Source organism: Hippocampus guttulatus, chromosome 13 (genome assembly GCF_054856545.1).
Source record: "Hippocampus guttulatus isolate MCC_2025c chromosome 13, RoL_Hgut_1.0, whole genome shotgun sequence".
In the NCBI taxonomy this organism is placed as follows: domain Eukaryota; kingdom Metazoa; phylum Chordata; class Actinopteri; order Syngnathiformes; family Syngnathidae; genus Hippocampus; species Hippocampus guttulatus.
In genome coordinates, this window is record NC_141273.1 from 16799268 (window position 1) to 16819615 (window position 20348).

The window sequence follows — 20348 nt, forward strand, 5'->3', positions numbered from 1 at the left end:
GCAGGAGGTGGGGGACACCCTGAACTGGTTGCCAGCTAATCGCAGGGCACACAGAGATGAACAACCGTCCGCGCTCACACTCACACCTAGGGTCAATTCAGAGTGTTCAATCAGCCTGCCATACATGTTTTTGGAATGTGGGAGGAAACCGGAGTAGCCAGAGAAAACCCACGCAGGCCCGAGGAGAACATGCAAACTCCACACAAGAAGGCTGGAGCTGGGATCGATCCCACGACCTCTGCACTGTGAGGTCGATGCGCTAACCACTCGATCACTAGGCCGCCCTTTTGTATTTTTAGGGTTTTTTTCTTTTCTTTTTTTTAAAATTAAAGTTGTTTCATGACCATTGGACACTCGACTCCAATGACCGGCCAAAATGTCCATTCATTTTCAATAATGTAGAACAACATTGAAATTCAAACAAATTAGTAACTAAGAATAATTGTATAATTCATAAGGCCAACTCGTTCCATTGCTGTGTCCAAATTCGTAGGCTGCGTCCTCCAAAGGCCGAAATTGTAGGCCACATGCTGTAACTTCCCGTGCGACTCAACTGCACGCCAGGGTCTAAATTTGTGGCCTTCAAATCTATCCTTCAAATGTGGCCTTCATTTCCCTGAGCCATGGCTGTTTCGGAGCACTATTTCGTAGCCACCATTACTCTGCTCTTCTTCAATGCCGCTCTTTTTCTACACTTCAATGTCTCTGACCAGCCGGCACCTCATGCATGCAAACAACGGCCTAGTGCAAGGCAGTTAAATTTGGAAAGGGGCCACATGAAAAAACGGAATGCTTGCCGGGGGCCAAGCCAACACGCTAACCTAAATTTTGTCTCGATTATTTTGACTGTATTTCAAAAAAGTATCTTGTCTTGTTTCATTAAATTGGTACGTGTGCAGATAATGTAGTATTGTATATAGTATATAGTATTGTATTGTTATGATTCGGAAATAAAAAAACAAAACTAAATTGTAAACTTTCATTCAGATGACATCTTCACACCTTAAAAATGATAACGTTAATTTTCTGCACCAAGCGGCAACTCACATTAGCGTTCCCCATCAGGACTCCCAAATATATAGCAAGCACAACATTCTTAAGAGTGATGCTTTAGATTATGCTCAATACGTCCAGTCAATCAAACTGTAGATTTGCGTATACTATCATCTGCCCAAATCTTTTCGGCCATCTTCCCTTCACGGTGCATAAAATTGGAATGCAACCAACATTAGGACCACTGTTATCATTTTTTTTGCTATTCTCTTTTGGGGAAAAATAGTTGCTTAAAGAGACTAGAAAAGTCACTAAATACAGTGAAAATGTCGCTAAATTGGCAACACTTCAGACTCAAGTCACTGTTGCTTATACTACTGTCCACAGTTGTGCACATAAAAAACACAATTTTCAAAATAAAAGCACCACATATTTTCCGTTTTAATTTGACTCCACTGTGGGGGCCAGACTGAGACTGTGGGTGGGCCTAATGTGGCCCCCCGCACACCTTTTTGTAGCTCAAATAAACCTGTCAAAATGTTTTAACCTACCGCCATGATGGTATTACGGAGCGAAAAGTGAAGCTTCACGACCACATTCCCTCTCTCTAGTCTGTGTGAGTCTTGCATGTGTGTTGGAATTTCCCGTAAGGCCTTTTGTGAGCTCGCCTGCCCGGTAAATGGATTTGTCACGCCGGAAGTGTCCTAATAAGGGAAGCGGAAAACAAAGGGGGCGGGACGAAGAGGCTTGTCACGAGACAAGCAGCCAGTCAAAACGACAGTGGCGGTAGCCGGGTGTTGTTTTTTTTGTTTGTTTTCTCCTCGTCTTAATTAGTGATTACGACTCATGCAATCGTCCACGCAATCATGTGCAATAGCGACTTTAGCACGTCAGGTTAGCAGTGTTGTTTACCCACCAGCGACTCGGAACTCCGCCTCTTGTAAGCGCTAAGAGGACGAGGGGAGGTGGAGAGGGGTGGGGGGTGGCAGGGGGAGTGAGGTCAGCAGCCGCCTAGCATGAGTCAATCTCGGCCAAAGCAACGCAACAGTCATCGCCGCCTCGGTTCTGCACGGTGCGGACGGGCCGAGCGTCACCGTCGTCGTCCGCAGCGCGACCTTTCGTAACGTTAAACACGTAAGTGCGACGAACCGTCTCCGTTTGCGTGTGTGTGTGTGTGTGTGCGTGTGCGTGCGCGCGCAGTGTCCATCTTCGTCGGCTTGGAAGTTGTGCACATGTGACAGTCGCCTTGTTGACAATCGCATTGTTTTGGTTGGCTGTTGTCGATGGATAATCCCCACCGCCACCCTCACCTCCCTCCCGTTTTTTTTTTGTTGTTGTGACCACAACATTGAGATGGGGGTGGGGTGGGGGGCGCACGTTCTCTGCAGACCACGGCTGCAAAGTAAGGTCTTCTGCCAACGGATTAGGGCGACGAACGGTACCAGTCGTTTATTTTCGGTGCTCACCTGCGTCTTTTTTTCATGTATTTGTTTGGCACGGTGGACAGCTGGTTAGCACGACTGCGTCACAGTTCTGAGGTTGCAATCTGCAGTTTCCCGTGTGGAGTTTTTGCGTGTTCTCGCCTTGTTCCCTCCCACTCCGTGCGACCTGGCGACCAGTCCTGGGTTTACCTCTGGTCTCGCACGGAAGTCATTTGCCGTAGCTCAGCCAAGACTTTAATTAGGGTAAGCGTTAAGAATCGATCGATTTATTTTTTAATTGGTGCAGCGGCAAGCAAATCTGCCACGGGTCAGAGGTTCCGTGTCCGAATCTGGCCTTCCTGTGTTGAGTTTGCATGTTCTCCCCGTGCTTGCGTGGGTTTTCTACGTGTAGTCAAGGTCCGACATTAACAGCGGCCCGAAGGCCCGGCGCCCCCCCGAAGTTCACTAATGCTGGCCCGATCGGGCCACCAGTACAAATGTCAAAAATACAGGTGATGAAATCATTGCATTCTTGTTTTATGCATGCACATGTTTAATATTTTTAACATTAGATTGCACCCATTCATTGATGTGCTATGCGCAATCCACTCGGGTGCATTTTGCTAAAAGAGTTAACACAGTTCACTATTTAAATACCCAGATAGGCCTACATATGTGATTATAGATTTTGTTAAGTATTACTTTAAATCATATTGTGGATATTTTTTTGCCTCGCTGCCTTGATTGGCTGTACAGTACTTGCGGCGTGCATTTTGGCCCCTGAGACGAGACCTCTCACCGTCTCATCCACATGTTCTAGAGGTCAACACATATAATGATGCATTTTGTTACGTATTGTTTTAAATCAGTGGCGGTTTTTGGCAACATTGCCACAGGTGTAAGCCAAGCCAGCTGCAAAATGCTCCTCCCGCTCACCCTCAACCCAAATGAGGATGTGCGCTACAGAAAACTGATGGATGTTTGGCAAGCTTGTGCAAGGTTGCATGCACCCACCCCCACCCCCCCCGTCCTCCTCCATGCTCGCTCTCTTTTTGTTTCCACCTTCAGCTGAAGATTTTGCTGCTCAAAGGCTTTGATGTGTGCAAGATCGCAACGTGGCTCTCTGCGTGCACGGAGGCTGCCTTGACACTGCACGCTTCAAGCGACATAGTTCGGATGTGGGTCGGACATGAGTCATGGCAACTCGAGATGGAAAGATAGGAGCATTTCGCATTGCGCCCGTTGCAAGGATCATGTTTGAGTTTCACATGTAACGTGTAATCTAGCATCGCAGTCATGTGGCTAGTGGCCTTTGCATGTTCTCTCTGTGCTTGTGCGGGTTTTCTGAAACATGATTATTAGGTTAAGAGAAGTCACTAAATTGCTCTTGTTTTTCATGTCATGATTTTTTTTTTCAGATGAAATGCACCACAATAAAAGACCATACTAATTTAAGATAAAATATTTGGAGATAAAAACAAGCATGTGTTGATTTCATCCTATTTTTTTTAAATGAATTTTTGTAATGACCCAGTCGCGCCAGTATCGGACAGCTACACGATGGCCTGACACAACTGTCCAAGGGCCATGGGGCCACCGTTAACGTCGGACCCAGCTTGGATGTGAATGCGAGTGTCTGCTGGCGACCAGTTCAGCGTACGTCGTCTCTCGCCCGAAGTCAGCTGGGATAGGCTCCAGCTCACCCTGTGACCCCAATGAGGAGAAGCAATATCGAAAAAGGATGGCTGGGTGTGTTTCGGGCTCATTTTTGTCGGGCACAGCTTTGGAGTTACGTCTCCCCTCGGACCACAAAAATGTTTTATCGTCTCACCGCATCATTAGTTGTACACTAGTTTTGAAATCGGTCCAGTCAACTATAATAGTTTGTCCGTTTTTCTTCAAGTGAGTGTGAATACGTTTAAAAAAAATGATAACAAAATCTTAACGTTGTTTATTACACATGCGAAGTGAATTTGACCATTTCGGTCCAGATTATTAGCACGGGTCATGCAAGTTGACACAAATTATTTTCTTTCTGGCACATAAAATGACGTGGCGGGCCGATTCTGGCCCCCGGGCCTTGAGTTTAACACCGGTGGTTTAGGAGGTTACTCCCTTCAAGACTCCTGTTGACCAGGTGAAATGCATTTTGGGGATTAACTAAAAATCAGTCCGATATTTCCCACTTGATGATCTCCTTTGTTGTTGAGCAGGTTTTTGTAAATTTGCTCAATTTGTTTGTGTGCAGCTACCAATGTTTGATGTCCATTTGCTAACTCGTAGTTGGGTGGTGTGATGATTTTCTACCACGGCGGCATTTCACGCCTATCAATCCCTATTTTACACACTTAACCTGCTTTCATCGGCTGAGAAAAATAACGTGTTTATTTGCCGGTTGTGTTTATTTTATCCTTCATTCCATTGAATGTTTTTTTTTTTTGAATAGGAGAAAAAAAAAATTGCAATCATCAATATCGGCTGGTATGAAATGATTAGCTTGTGCGAACATTTTCACTCCGGCGTGTGCCGCACCTCTTGCACCAGTCCGCCGGGATCGGCTCCGGTTAAGCGGGAATCCGAATGACGCAGAGTGCTAAAATGCCTTGGCAGAGGTTTCCTGGGATGTGAACATCACACGGCATTGCAGTCTCGGGGAACGCCGAGTGCGGAAGGAGTATGCGGTCGCTTTCGGGCCCCCCCGCCCCGAGCGAGCTAGCGTGCAGGATCCCGACAGCTGCAGCGAGTCTATTTTAAGGAGCCCCACGGTGGGGGAAAGGGTGACAATTGCCAGGCACTTTGTAAGATTTGTCAAAGGGTGGCCTTTTTGCTTCGGCCGCGCTGGCTACTCCAAAATTGTACTTTAGGAACTGGACAACAAATGTTTGAAGTTACACTTTGTTATTTATGATGGATAAAGTTGTGTGTGGGGGGGGGGGCAGTTTTTAAGGATTGCTTGGTGTGTAAAAAAAATAATATATATATATATATAAATAATGTCATTTGCTTTTTCTAGAAGCAAAGCAAATGAAGTTGCTTAAAATTTGGGAATTTGATTTTCGTGATTTAAAAAAAAAGGATGGAGTAGAAAGAGAAGTCAAGCGCTGCTCAGTACAGCGAAATAAATGAATGCAGGGGAGTGTGCAGCTTTGCGTTTGCTGAGCGATAGCAATACTTTGAGCCAATTTTGAAAGTGTTGCTGGAATGAATAAGCGTGTAACAGGTGTGTGTGTTCACATTTTTGCATTTGCCCGGTCAAATGAGATTGTGGACTTTAACTTGTACTCGAGTTCCATTTCCTGCTCTGAGCTTATGGGCACACTTTCACTTTTTGTCCCCACCAGTGGACATCTGTGGTACAGATGGGAGTTTTAGTTGAATCCTTTTTTTCTGTTTGTTTGTTTTTTTTAATACCACAAATGCTTGACAAGTTGGCACCATTGCCAAAGTCTGCTCAGAAACCTGGACATACAACTGTGTTGTGTGTGGTGTTTTTTTTTTTTTTTAATATTCGTGACTGGGGTTGCCATGACGATTTGGAATCCTTACAGACCGTCAGTCCTCACTGGACCATTGGACTTTTTGACTTGATTTCGTTGTTGATCACGACTTATACTTTCATGGGCCCTTTCTTTATGAGTCTTGGTAGTTAAAGGGGATGAAGGCCCCCCCCCTTCCCCAGTGAGTCACACTGTGGTTTAACGGCCGCATTTGCTCTTCTGAATTAGCTGCAGGCGGGAAAATGAACTACAGGGTTGTTCAGGACCCCGTGTCATGACACAAAACGCACTGCCAAAACAACAAAAGAGGTTATGTAAGTGGCGTCTCCTCTTTCGTTGCTCCGCAGCGCATCGTCGCCCGGCGCCAGCAGGCATGATCGAATGTGATCTAGAAATTGTTTGTTCAATTATTGTTCAAGTGAGTGTCAACAGGGAAACAAAATGATTGCAAAATATTTACGTTATTTATTACACATGAAATTTGACATTCAGGTACAGATTTTAGCAAGAGTCATGCAAGTTGACATGCTTGATTTGCTTCCATATTAGTTCATGGGACTTATATATACTATATATATGTATATATTTTTTTGCCTCTTGTAGCACAAGACAAACATATAAAACCAAAAGAGTGATGGATGAGAAATCAGTTATTGTTTTTTTTTTGTGATCTGGATTCATTTATTGTTTGTGTTTATTAAAGGAAACGTGGCATTTCCTTCCACTGCCATGCAGATGACTGTCAGCTCTCTGTCCCACTGAGCAAAAAAGACACTTTCTCATCGAGGCCACTTTTATCCTGTCTGGAGGAAATCAAGACCTGAATTTCAATGAAAAGAAGACAGAAGTGCCGGTGTTTGGCCCCAGCAGCCCTTGTACATCCCGTCCTGTCGACTTGGGGCCCCCCTGGCGCCTTATCTTAAGCCAACAGTCTCGAACGTGAGTCTTAAACCGGACAGTGATTTGAAATTGGACCGGCAAATTGGTGCCGTTGTCCAATCCAGTTTCCTTCATCTGAGGGAGCTGGCTAAAGTCAAGCGTTTCCTTTCTCAAGAGCACTCTGAAACAGACATTCATGCTTTCTGTAAGGCACTTGACTTTGGAGTCAGCCAATCCTCCACGAAGCGTCTCCAGTTGGTCCAGACGACTGCTGCTTGCCTCTTGACTAGTACTTGGAAGAGGGAGGTCTTTTTAAGATCCCATGATTTGTTTTCAAATCTGTACATGACTCAGCATGAGACTCGATTTTTAATTTGACTGTTTTTTGTGCTTTCTATTGTCTTTGGTATTAATGTATTGTTTTATTGTACGAATTGGTTTTGCTGCACGTCCAGCAATTCTACAGCGGTGGTTGTTTACAAGTGCTCCAGAAATACCGTTGGGTCGAGGGTTTGTTAAATAAATAGGCTGGAAGAGGACCTTGAACACGTTTTTATTAGTTCTCAAGGCGGGTTTGAGATGTTTTTGTTTGAGGTGCTTGAATTGTTGTTCATGACTCATCGTTTAGTGGGAATTGTAGCGGTTGTAGTGGGATGCCTTACACTCGTCGTCCTTGTTTTGGGGCGGTTTGGACCAGACAGTACGACATGTTTTGAAAACAAGCTGGTATTGTTGAAATCTGATCGTTTTTTTGTTGAATGGGCAACATGGTGCCCTTGCGGGGCGAGTCGGGGCTTGGGCTCTCAATTCGAGCCTTCCCGCGTTGAGTTCTGATGTGGCTTTTCTGCCGAGACTCTGGCTTCCTCTCACATTCCCAAAACGTGCAAGCAAATGAACACGCTCGGTTGTCTGTAAGTGTGAATGTGGGAATGGAAATGGTAATGTGTTTTTTTTTTTTTTTTTTGGTGGGGTTACCTAATGAATACAAATGAATGCAGGGCTGTTTTTGGCACGCACAAATCGTCGGTGGTGTAATGGCTTGTCTCTTCATTAATTCTGAAAATTTCCAGAAAGTATTGATCAACCCTTCCAATCGCCGGGTTCCAATAACAAGGTTGGGCTCTGTTTGGACAGAACCGCACGGTGTCATGTGACTGACGACACCCCACCCCCACCCATTCCGCTCCATATTCGCACACCCGACAATACCTTTCAGCTGAGCTTCGATTGTTTTTCTGTGGAGGAAAGCAAACGGCAGGTTTTTGCAACAAATGAGCGCGGTCGTGGCAACAAATGCAGTGCAGCTCAACTTCTGGCTTCGTAATTTGCCCAAAATGGCTGCTTCAATCCAAAGCGACACGCCCACTCAATTTCATAAATTATATTCACGTTAACCAGAATACACGAGCATGCAAAAATTGGTGAGTTTTTGGGGGCGTGTTGAGCCCCCCCCCTCCCCCTCCAAGGGGGCCTAACTGGTGACTAGCTAGCTGCTGGTCTTGCACTTGACTAAAACATTTTTGATGAGATCTGCCTCGTTTTTTTTCTTCTCACAGGTCGTCACCCATGAATGAGGAAGGGAGAAAAAAAATCGGACACGGAAGAGGAAGATAACTTGATGTCGATGCAGTTCTACTCCTCTTCGGTCTTGTCAGTCTACTTATGCGACCGCGTCACAGCAAAGAACAATTAGAGTGACTCGAAGGTTTTCCCCGACGCCGGATTTTTAATGCTGACCATGAGCGTACCGGCCCAGCAGAAACCTGGCGCAGCAAAACGAACGGGCAAACGCATCACCTTTTTTTCCGATCCCACCGGAGCCATGAAGGAGACCGCTCAGCGCGTCGAAGCGTCCTACTACATCCAGGGCGGCGGCGAACCCGGGAAAACGGAGGCGGCGAGTGCCGTGGCGGCCAATCCGGAGGGCCATCGCGTGTACCTCAACTCGGTTATCTTCAGCCCCGACAAGGGCGACCAGAACAGGGGTCACTATCAGCAGACGCTGCCTATGAAGTGGCCCCACCAGGAGTCCGGTCAGCCGCAGCCGAGAGCTGCCACTTGGACCCCCGTGGCCAACTGGGGACAGAACTTCGTCAACTACTTGAGTGACTCCAGGAACCAGACGGCCTTCATAAAACAAGAAACTGGAGACAAGGTCGGAGACGAGCAACCGCCCGCCCACGACCCCGCGGCGGACTTATACCGGGATGCTGTGAAGGCGAGGGGTCTCGACTGGGACCAACAGCAGCAGCAGTCCCAGGCTTTTCAGGAGACCCTGAAACCCGGGGCGCTGAACCCCCAGCCCAACAGCGCGTCCCACCCAGTGGGCAGCTCGGTCTTGCAGCCCTTTCAGTTGGCGTTCGGGCAGCCCCGGCAACACCTGCCCCCCTACTACCAAAGCTTCCAGGGCAACGCCAGGTTACCCAACCCGCCCAACTACTCTGTGCAGGCCAAGCTCCCCCAGCAGGCGCCGCAGCTACAGCGGCAGAACCTCATCCAGCAACAACTTCAACAGCAGCAGCAGCAGCAGCAGCAGCAGCAGCAGATCATTCTCCAGCAGCAACAGCATCAACAGCTCCAAATGCAACATCAGCAGTTGCAACAACAAAGCCAGCATGTGCTCGACTACTATCCGCCAAACGTGCACTCCCACCCGCAGTTCGTACACTCCCAGGAGCCATCGTTGGCGGCCGCCCCCCCGCAAATCCAGGAACCGCTCATCCAGGACATCACCCCGGAGCCGCAGTCGTTAGACCCGCCGTCCCTTCCCTCCGTTCTGCCGGAGACCTCGTCGGAGACGCAGAATCTCCGCAGGTCGCGGCGCCTCTCCAAGGAAGGCGGGGCGCCGTCGGACGACAACCCCTTCCCGGGCGACCCGGCCATGCGGGGCCCTCAGAACGGGACGCGCGGCGGTGACGCCGACGTCCTGGCCGCCCCGACGGGGGTCATCCAGAGCACGCCGCGGCGGAAGCGCCGCGTGTCGCAGGAGGTCAACTTGGAAACTTTGGCGCAGAAGGCTTCCGAGATGGAGACGCTGCCGTCACAGGACATCAAGGTACGGCTCCTGACTCTCTTATTGTTCTGAACGCTAACCGTGGGCGGGGCTAAAATGGAAGCGATTCATCGGCGTGAAGAATTATTCCCCCTTCCCGATTGCCGATTTTGGTTTTTGTGTTTGTTTTCCAATGGGCGGTTTAAAAGTTGTTCATTTTATTTTTATGAAGTATGTAAATTGAGCTTGTTGGAGAAAAATGGACCAGAGGATCCCTTTAAATCAGTGGTGTCCACACTACAGCCTGGGGGGCCATTTGCGGGCCGCCATCCATTTTTCAGTGGCCCGCGACATGACCAAAAAATATATATACTGTGTATATATATATATATATATATATATGCTATTTGACCTGGGCCACAAGGTTAGTTAAAAAAGAGGCGAAGGCCAGAGCCAAGATCGAACCCACGACCTCCGCACTGTGAGGTCAGCGCGCTAACCACTGCACCCGCCGGGCCGCCATCTGAAAAGAGAGAAATCAATAAACAAACCTGCGATTATTCTGTTTCAATCACCACAGATAGACTCCCGTCCCGGCTGGTATCATGTAGAGTCATGCGCGATGATTGCGCAACAAGTTGCTCAACAACAACTGAGTCAGTGGAACTCACCGTGGCCTACATTTGCCCGCTGACATCTCGTACAAACCGTCTGTTTGGTTGCATGCCTGCGCCGCCCCCCTCCCCCCACACCTCCCCTCCTCCATCAAAGAAGATAGACTCCGGCCTCAACCCTCACCCGCCCTCCCCTCTTCCCACTCCAGCACACGCAAACACACTCACGCACTCTCTTCTTCATGCAGCACTCAGCAAAATATCTCTCCGCCAAGCCGCGCTCTGGGGTATTTGCTGGGGTTTTCCACCGGCGAGCGACAGTCACTTTACATTTTACAACACTGCTGGCAAAAGTGACATTGGTAAACCCAATCTCTTTGGAGACTCCAACAAACGACGCGCACGTCAGATGGTAGGGCTGTCGTGCGTTGATGAAATTGGAAAAATTTGATTGTGTCTCATGAGAGCAAATCTATTGACTCTCCTGTTAACGCTTAAAGCGAGAAGTAAAACTCATAAAAACTACAATGAAGCACTTCAAAAAATACACAAGACAAACCTGCTTTCAAAACAAATTAAAACGAACTGAATTATTTTACTCATTCAGTACCAGCCAATTCTAGACTAAGTCTAAAAAGACGTTTAAAAACGTCTTTGGGAGTGAATGAGTTAAAAAAAAAAACAAGTCAAAATGAAATGAACACTTAACTACATTGAAAATGTATCAACTATTCTAACCCTGGCGCGCATTTTCGTGCTTATTTCTGTTGATCTTGACTTCTTCCTAACATCCTCTCCCTGCTGTTGACCAGGAGCCGCACAGGTCCTGGGGTCCCTCCCAGTCGGGCGGCCCCAGCATGAAGCGGCCGCGAGACGACGGCCTGCTCCCGCTCGTCATCCCCGTGTCGGTGCCGGTGCGCCGGCTGGAGCTTTCCTCGTGCGGCGACCGAGCCGGCGCGGCGCCGGCCTGTGGCTGGCCGCCGCTGCCGCCGCCGCCCAGGCCCTCCGACCCGCCGGAGATCGCCGGCGCAGAGCGCAAGCCGTCGGTCATCGTCACACGCCGCCGCTCGCTGAGGAACTCGCTGAACGAGGGCTCGGAGCAGGTAAACATTTCCTGTTTTCTCATTGACGTCAACGATCGTTCAGTCAGTTGACAGTTTGGGCTCGGCTGTTTTTCAAACATTGCCTTGAGATATTTTGATAGAAATGACATCGCGTCTACGTAGGCGGGGGGACACCCTGAACCGGTTGCCAGCCAATCGCAGGGCACACAGAGACGAACGACCATCCGCGCTCACACTTTCACCTCGGGAAAATTTGGAGCGTGCAATCAGCCTCCCATGCATGTTTTTGCAATGTGGGAGGAAACCGGAGTACCCGGAGAAAACCCACCCGGGCATGGGGAAAACATGCAAACTCCACACAGGGAGGCCGGAGCCGGAATCAAACCCACGACCTCCTGAACTCTGAGATCGACGTGCTAACCACTTGGCCATCGAGCCGCCGACCATGACCAGAAATGAATTTAGTTCAAAATAAGTTCGCAAAGTTAACGTGACAATAGATGCAACTCGACATTCATATTTTTAGGAAGTGGAAAAAAATAAGCTTGACTTCAAGGAAAAATAAACCAAAAAGAAATACGTCAATTATTAGCCATAACAGCACTAAAAATAACCGTCAGGAAATTTAAAATAAGGTTTAGTAAAATGTTGTCGAAGTCTTTTTTAAAAATAGTCATGCGTTTTGTTTGATTGTTTTTTTTTAGTCATCCAAGCGGAACAATCTTGACCATAGCAAAAAAAAAAAAAGAAAAAAAACTTTAATCGTCCGGCACATGCTAAACGACGGTCACGATAAATTTGCTCAAATGTAACCGTTGAACTGGCTCTTTATTATTTCTGTATTTATATCGATGTCAGTCACGCGTTTTTGCTCCCCGGCAGAACGGCGAGGACGCGCGCGCGGACGACGACGTCGTGAAAAAGCTGAAGCGGCGCCCGCGGCCTGAGCCCCTCTTCATCCCGCCGCCCAAGCCCGGCGCCTTCATGGCGCCGGCCGCCGTCTACTCGGCCGTCACGCCGTACCAGAGCCACCTGCGCTCGCCCGTCCGCCTGGCCGACAACCCGCTGGCCGTGCCGCCCTACACGCCGCCGCCCATCCTCAGCCCCGTGCGCGAGGGCTCCGGGCTCTACTTCGCCACCTTCCTGTCGGCAGCGCCGTCCGCCACGCCCAAGTCGGCCTCGCGCAACCTGCTCTGCTCAAGTACGACACACAAACGGGCAAACGTCACGATTTCAACCCCGACCCAACTTCAACCTTTGCATTTTTTTGAAACTCCAACTTTCCCCTGGTTTCGAGCCTTAATTTGTAAACCCCAATCCAGGCTTGTAACCATAATTTTAAATGATACCAATCGCTTCAAATCATAAATTGAAATGCTAACCCCTGTTTGAAACCCTAAACCAGAATTTAGACCGTTTTTTCTTTTTCAAATACAAAACTCGATCCCTGCATTGAACTCAGGGTTCAAATAAGAATTTGAACCCTGAGTTGGCTTCAAAATCGAATTTTGTAACTCTAAGGCTCGAGGCTTGGAACCTTAATTTGAAACCTTAACCCTGGCTTCAAATACTACTTTGATTAAAAAAATAAATAAATTAACCCTTGTTTGAAACCCTAACGCAGGCCTCAAACCCCTCTGAAATAAATCTTAACCCTTTTTGGAAACCTCAAACGGGGCTTGAGAACCGAGTCGAAAACCCTAACCTTGCCTCGAAATAATTAATTTGAACCCTAATTTGAAACAGTTTTGTCTTTTTTTTTTGCTTGTTCAGGTAGCTGCGACATGACTCCTCCGATTCTGTCGGCAGTGAGTGAGCCCACTCCGGTCAGCATTGAGCCGTGAGTGTTTTCCTGTTTGCGGTGGCAGTACACACACACACACACACACACACACTCACACTGGAGCGCACGCTCCACAGCCAATTATCCAGATCATAACACTGCGCTGATTCATGAGCTGTCCTCAGTGAGACGTGTTGAATTTGCAAAGGCAGCAGCGTTTTGCTGCGTCATCCTCGGCCATCGCGAGCCATCTAATTAATGCCATTACGATACCCGCCACCTTTGCGCAGTCGAAATCATCAAGAATGAATTGATATGACCTGTAATCCCGCCCCCCCCCCCAAAAAGAAGAAAAAAAAAGTCCACGTCACGGAAGGGCCCCATTTTTATTTTTCTTCTATTTGATTGTTTCCATGTCGCCTTCCCCAGACGGATAAATATGGGGTCGCGATACCAGGCGGAGGTGCCGGACCTGAGGCCGCGCTCCCTGGTGGAGCTGGACGCGCACGGAGCCGAGCTGGTCTGGGCTCCCCTGACGCAACTGGAGGACAAGCCGGACTACCATAAAAGAGGTACGGCGCCCAAAAAGTCGCCCAATGGCCCGCGTACGGACCAATCGACCCGTGACGTGTCTTTGTCCCTTTTGCGTCAGTGAAAGACCTGATGCACCTGGCATGTTCCAGCGCTTTGCGCGGCGGAGGCAGCAACCAGGAGCTGGCCCACCATTGTCTGCACCGGAGCAACGGTGACATCATGGTGAGCGACTTGCAACCGCAGCGGCGCGAAACAACTCGTTAACCACAGCCTTGGCTTGAAACATACATTTGAAACCCTACAATAACCCGTCCATCCATTTTCTGATCCGCTTTAACTCCACAAGGGTCGCGGGGACGTTGCCATGGATATGGAGGGAAGGGAGCAAAGGGGATGTGTGTGTGTGTGTGGGGGGGGGGGGGTGTTGACTTGCCCACTCTGCTCTGCGCAGTTGGGCAAGTCGCAAAAAGAGGGGGAGAGTGCAGAAGTTTATTGACGTTCCGGAAAGCTCTCTCGGGCAGCACGTTCGTCAAATAAATGTTGTTGTCTTCTTTTGTTCTTTCAGGCCGCTTTATCCCTGCTCATGCTGAGCGATCCCGTCTTTCCAAAGTCCCACTCGTTGTCCGACTACCACTACTCAGGTTCGTCATTTACGCCAAGAGCCGCCGTGCCACTCCACCCCACTTAACCCCCCCCCCCCCCCACACACACACACACACACACAGTGAAAAGTTGAACGCGGGGCCCTTGGGAAATCGGTTGCTAATCAAAAGAGCAGTTCTGGTTGATGCCTTCAATGGCGTGGGGTTCGTGCGGTTTCGCACGGGGGGGACGAGGAGAGGAAGAGCCCAGTCGGCAGTAGCGCAAGCGTCACATATTAAAGACCTCGTCGCTCAGTATGCTCACATGTCCTTAATTGGGGTTCAGCGCACTGTCAATTTATTTATTTTTTTGTTCTATACAATGAAGTGACTCAACTCCACATTTCAGGTAAGGTCAACCTCGTTCAGGAATTGAAAATCAACTACCAACAAATTGTTCTCCAGAACATCTGATATCGATCCACTGGTGCTCTTTCAACCCGCTTTATTCAATAGACGGCAAGAAAAGACGGGAATCGGAAGCGCGTTCTGAGCTCAGCCTCGGCTGACGCCGCCGCCGCAGTGGCTAGCGCCGTGCCAGGAAATAGCCGGGCAACGGTACTTTCTCATATGTCCGCTTCCACATCACCCGACCGAGTAGATTAAAAAAAAAAAGGAAAAAGATTGTAAATAAATAATGTGGTACGATTGTGTTTGAAATGGCAGCATAAGACTGCGAACGTCCAACATTCCCTCTGAGTGATGGCAGCTGCCGAAGCAAAGTGTGGGTGATGGGCGAACCCAGGACAGGACAAGCGGGGGGGGGGGGGGGGTCCAGAGTGGGTGCCGTTAGAGCATGTGGTTAATCCCCCCCTGGACAGAAGACAGGAGAGTCAGTGTTTTGAAGGGGGGGGGGGGGGTGTCAGCCGAGCACCGCTATCGCACTGCTTCGATGCTAAATATTTTCTTGCATCTGTCAGGATCTGACAAGTGGTCCGCGGCCGAGCGACGGCAGTTCAACAAAGGCATGGCCACCTACAAGAAGGATTTCTTCATGGTGCAGAAACAGGCAAGTCTGCAATTGCAAGAGTCAGGATGAGGAAGCACGGCGGACGGGTGCCTCACACGTTTTTGGCACCGCTCTGAGGTTGGGGGTTTGAATTTGGCCTCTCTGACCGCGTGCGGAGTCTGAAGTGGCATTTCAGGGTCTTCCCAAGAAAATTTCGCCCCCAAAGCCAGTTTCACTTACGTACTTGCAATTTGGTCGACAGATTTGGTGCGTGTCTATCATGATTTAATCCACACGCACAAAAAAAACCAACTCAATGAGTCATGCCCGAAAAGACTCAAGAAGCCTCACATTTGGTCTTTTCAGGGCATATTAACTATTTCCAAGGGTCCCACAAAAAAAAAAAAAAAATCAGCCCCCAAAGCCTAGCAACATGAAATTCAGTTGGCATGTTCCTCATGATTAGACACACAAAAAAGTCTTGAGAAGTCCTGACGACAAGACACAGGAAGTGTGCCATTTTGGTTCAAAGCTGACATTTCCGGGTCATTTTCACTATTTTCAACATGTCAACATGAAATTTGGTCGGTATGTGTATCATGAGTTGACCCGCCAAAAAATGTCAAGAAAAACACACAGGAAGTCTGCCGATTGGGTTTGCAGTGGCCATTTTGACTCAGATGCTTCCTTTGGGATTAAAAAAAAGAATAAATGAGCCTCAAAGACCGTTTCACTTCAGAACATGCGATTTGGCACGTGTGTCTATGAGTGGACCTGCAAAAAAAGTCTCAAATTGTCATGCCTGAAAACACTCAAGAAGTCTGTCATTTTGGTTTGAAGCGGCCATTTCGGGCAATTTTGGAATATAAAAACAAACTGCATAGATGTACAGTCAATGTATCGTTGGATCTTTCTGCAGGTGAGCACCAAAACGGTGGCGCAGTGCGTGGAGTTTTACTACTCATACAAAAAGCACGTCAAGGTCGGCCGAAACGGGACTCTGATCTATGGCGAGGCGGCGTCTCCGTCTGGCGGGACGACCGAGGAGGAGGACACCAATCCAAATAAGGTAAGCCTCGAGCGTCGCATTTGATTTCAACGGCGGAGGGATACACCGTTCACCGGAACTGTTTTTGCAGGCTGCTCATAGACTACAACAGCAGCAGCAGCAGGAGGAAGAAGACAACAGGAAGTGGGAAGGCTCAGCTGACAGGAAACAAGAAGTCGGCCCTGCGCACACCCTGCCGTCGGCCGAGACCGTAAGTCGGGCGGGAATGGGAACGCAATGCACAAATAAAAGAATGGATGACGCCTTGGTGCTTTGACCTTATCATGCTTCTATTCTTCATGTTGCAAATATTGACTCACATGGCCGCATGGGAAATAAAATCTAACTTTATGAGGCCATTTCAGTCACATTTCCTGGACGTGAATTGTGTAATTTGAAATACAAATCAGGATGACATGAGCTTGCTAAAGCAGTTCGAATTATTTTCCTCCCAAGAGCAACATTTACTCTTTGTAAACCTTTGAATCTTCCTTATGCTTGCTGCCCCCTGGTGGACTTGCAGAAGCACTCCAACGTGTTGCGTAACGTCAGTGCGCGCTGCAATAAAGCACATTTTTCTGCGCGCCTCATAAAATCTTCCGGTGTCCGCAGACCACCACGGTCCTGATCATGAGGTCCCAGGAGGACGTCGTGGCCAGGGATGGGCCGCCGCCGCCGCTGCCGCCACCTCACGTCGTCGCACCCCCCCACAGGACCGGCCCCTCAACGGGCAACAAGGGCGCCGGCGGCCCTGAGGGAGAGTTCCCCTGCAAGAAATGTGGCAGGTTCGTTCTTTGACATGCCAACACGTCAAGCCGTGAAATCATCACATGGATTTTATGCAACAGTCTGGTCATCGCCGACCGTGTCCTAGCAACTGGATGCATGTCAGACAACGTGCTGCGCGACTGCATCCACCAGTCTTATAGAGTCGCGTTCCGAAATAACCGTTTATAAATTATGCGTCGTTTATTCGAGAATTATGTAGTAATTACATGTTGTTGAAATTTGAATTAGAATGAGGATATTTAGGAAAGTTCTTCATGGTTAAGTGAGAGTAACAATCTCATTTATTGTTCATTTTTGTACATTTATTTTAGCGAACTGAAAGAGTTTTGACCCAAACACACACACACACACACACAAACCAAAGTGTAGATGACTGATAGTGGTTGAGAAATATGAGCATGTCAAAATGTGAAAACCACTTAGTAGCTAACGAGATGATCTGCTAACTTTACCAGCTTGGGGAACCTCACTCTATCCTCTTTCTGTTGAACAGCTAACAAACTGATATGCTAACTTTGCAGCCCTTGGGAACCTCACTCGATCCACTTTTCATTTACCGGCTAACAAACTGATATGCTAATTTGCCCATCTTGAGGAAACCACACACTATCCCGTCTGCTCGGAAAAATCCAATCTGACCCGGCTTCTCCACCAGAGTGTTTTACAAGGTGAAGAGCCGCAGCGCTCACATGAAGAGCCACGCCGAGCAGGAGAAGAAGGCCGCCGCCCTGCGCCAGAAGGAGGCGGAGGACCGCGCCCGCGCCGCCCAAGCCCAGGCCCGGGCCGCCGCTTTTATGGCCGCCCGCCAGCCGATCGGCACGCGGCAGGCGGGCGGTGACAGCGAGGACGACGAGGATGACACTTCGGACAGCGAGGACGATGACGACGACTGGCAGTGACGCACTTCACTGCGACTGCACCTTCAGGGACGTTTGTGTGTGTGTGTGTGTGTGTGTGTGTTTGTGTGTGTGTGCGCGTGTGTGTGTTTGTGTGTGTGTGCGTGCGTGCGTGAGTGTTCTCTAAGCTCTGCAACCTCAAATCAAAAGCCATGCTGCTTTTTTTTCCTCCTTTTTTTTCTCCACCCCTTCAGCCATCACCAGGCTTTTCCCCCCTTCCCGCCTTTCCAGGACCTTTGACCTTTCTTCAGACAGGTGGGACTGTTGCACTCTAGCGTCTTTTAAGAGTCAATGCCTCTTTGACAATCAAAAAAAATCTAGATATACTGTACATATACAGGGTATTGCAATTCTTTTTGTCCCGTGTGGCTGCTTTGTACTTCCTGTTGTGTTTATATTCTTGTTGATAATGTTTTTAGTTATGATTGTCTTGAGCGTGTTGAGGTTTTTTTTTTTTTAAATTTATTTCAACCAATAGGATGGCTGCTTGTTGGTTACTGTGAAGAATTAAAAAGGGCAGGCCTGCAATAGATGGAGCGCAACACACACACACACACACGCACACACACAAAAATAAACGTTTCACTGGAGGGTTTTTTTTTTCCCCACATGTGAGGACGCTGGGATGTTTCTCTGTCCCACCCAGGAGGCCTTCTCCTGGGCTTCAGACTCGCAGTTGACCCCCCCCCCCCCTCCACAATACAAATTGTGTGGATGACCCCATTCTCAACTCACTGACATATATTTATGTAGTTTATATTATTTAAAATTTGCCTGGTTCATTGTCATGCTATTTATTTCGGGGGCGGGTGAGGAGATCCAGGGTGTGAGCTGACAGTGGCTAGGGCCACTTGGTGATTTACCCTAGCCCAGCCAAACCTCTTTCTGGGCTTCGGAGTCACAGATTATTACACCTCCTTGTGTGGATGTATGAATGATGTATCAACTCGCTGGTATATTCATTCATTCATATTGATTCTTTATTTTTTTTCATGTTTTTTTTACACGTGGTGTACGGCACCATACACATACATACGTTTCACTGTGAGGAGGGTGGCTCAAAGAAAAAAAAAAAAAAAGACTCCTGGCCGCAAATTCTGCCTTTGTTACTAAGGCAAGAGAGTTTTTTTTGTTTTGTTTTGTTTTTTTGGGGTGCAGTAGGAGAGACTTTGAGAGACGGTTAAATCCCAGAATACGACCTTGGCTCTATGCACAGACTGTGTGTGTGCGCGTGTGTGTTGATGACGCAAAACAGTAAAATGGAAGACTGTTCTTGTTTGATACGTGTAATTTATATTTCCTTCTTAATTCGGGGCTTGTTTTGAAATTCTTGCAGCAGAAACATTGTAAAATCATATTTAGCTAATTACATAAAAAAGAAAAGATGCATATGAGTGAAGGTCGACTTTCTACACTATTTTCGTAAGGGGGTTCACACTAACGATTGGATCAACTGAATGACGACGAGTGCTTTTTACGACCATGTAACTTATTTGTTTCAGTTTTCTACCACGTTTTTTGGGTCAATGATTTATGAGGCGCTGTTTATTAAACTTACATATTCCTGAAACCTTCAATAATTTTTTTTCTTTCTTTGGATATCAGTGCACTTTCACCACTTGCCACTAGAGAGTAGCATAGCACCACCATCACTCGGTTCACAAATCAAAGATGACAACTTTGACAAAGATGATAACAACACGATACTTGCTAAAATCTGTACCAAAATTTCAAATTTTTATATGGAATAAATCAGTGACATATTGTAAGGATTTTCCTGTTACCAAACCCTTCGTTAGAGTTACTTAAACAATAATTTAATCAGTGGCGTTCCGTCAGGGCCAGCAAGGCCTTCTCTGCTGGCCTAAACATTCTCAGAAAAGTAAATTTAATAAATTTGCTTTTCTGAGAATAACATAAATTTAATTGATGTTATTTTATTTTCATAAATATGTAAACAAAATTATTCTCTGTATTCTTTACGTCGTATTATTTCCACTTACTCGATAAATAACTTATTTATTATGGTAGAGTTTTTAACCAATCATATTTCAGATAGCTTGTGTTGCCAGGTAAACTAAACTTGCTCAGGGCCTTCAGATGAAACAGAGCAGGCCCCTGTGCGCTGTAAATGAACGGGCACAGTCAGCTTGCAATAGCCAATCAGATCACGAGTCTGCGTACCAGGGCCAGCTAGAAGGGCTTACGTCAAGGGTGTCCAAAGTCGGTCCTCAGGGGCCGCTATCAT

General features: G+C 47.8%; 2 protein-coding genes across 3 annotated transcripts in view; one reads left to right on the plus strand and one right to left on the minus strand.

The window, feature by feature from the left end:
* Positions 1 to 1638, minus strand: part of ptgr2 (prostaglandin reductase 2) — a 7483-nt gene extending 5845 nt beyond the window's left edge. Inside the window, exon 1 of the mRNA XM_086128132.1 lies at positions 1545 to 1638. The gene's annotated coding sequence lies outside the window, so the exon portion shown is untranslated. The remainder of the gene's footprint in view (positions 1 to 1544) is intronic.
* mideasb (mitotic deacetylase associated SANT domain protein b) overlaps positions 1 to 19670 on the plus strand; it is a 20122-nt gene extending 452 nt beyond the window's left edge. The window contains exons 1-13 of one of the 2 annotated variants that reach the window (XM_086128124.1): positions 1741 to 2127; positions 8347 to 9845; positions 11209 to 11499; positions 12343 to 12661; positions 13234 to 13300; positions 13673 to 13815; positions 13896 to 13999; positions 14343 to 14418; positions 15339 to 15427; positions 16287 to 16436; positions 16507 to 16626; positions 17028 to 17200; positions 17860 to 19670. In XM_086128124.1, the coding sequence (XP_085984250.1) occupies positions 8520 to 9845; positions 11209 to 11499; positions 12343 to 12661; positions 13234 to 13300; positions 13673 to 13815; positions 13896 to 13999; positions 14343 to 14418; positions 15339 to 15427; positions 16287 to 16436; positions 16507 to 16626; positions 17028 to 17200; positions 17860 to 18103 (3102 nt within the window). In that variant the 5' untranslated portion in view covers positions 1741 to 2127; positions 8347 to 8519 and the 3' untranslated portion in view covers positions 18104 to 19670. Of the gene's footprint in view, positions 1 to 1740; positions 2128 to 8346; positions 9846 to 11208; positions 11500 to 12342; positions 12662 to 13233; positions 13301 to 13672; positions 13816 to 13895; positions 14000 to 14342; positions 14419 to 15338; positions 15428 to 16286; positions 16437 to 16506; positions 16627 to 17027; positions 17201 to 17859 lie in introns of those variants that run through there. The other variant, XM_086128125.1, reaches the window with a different exon arrangement.
* Positions 19671 to 20348: the final 678 nt, after the last annotated feature.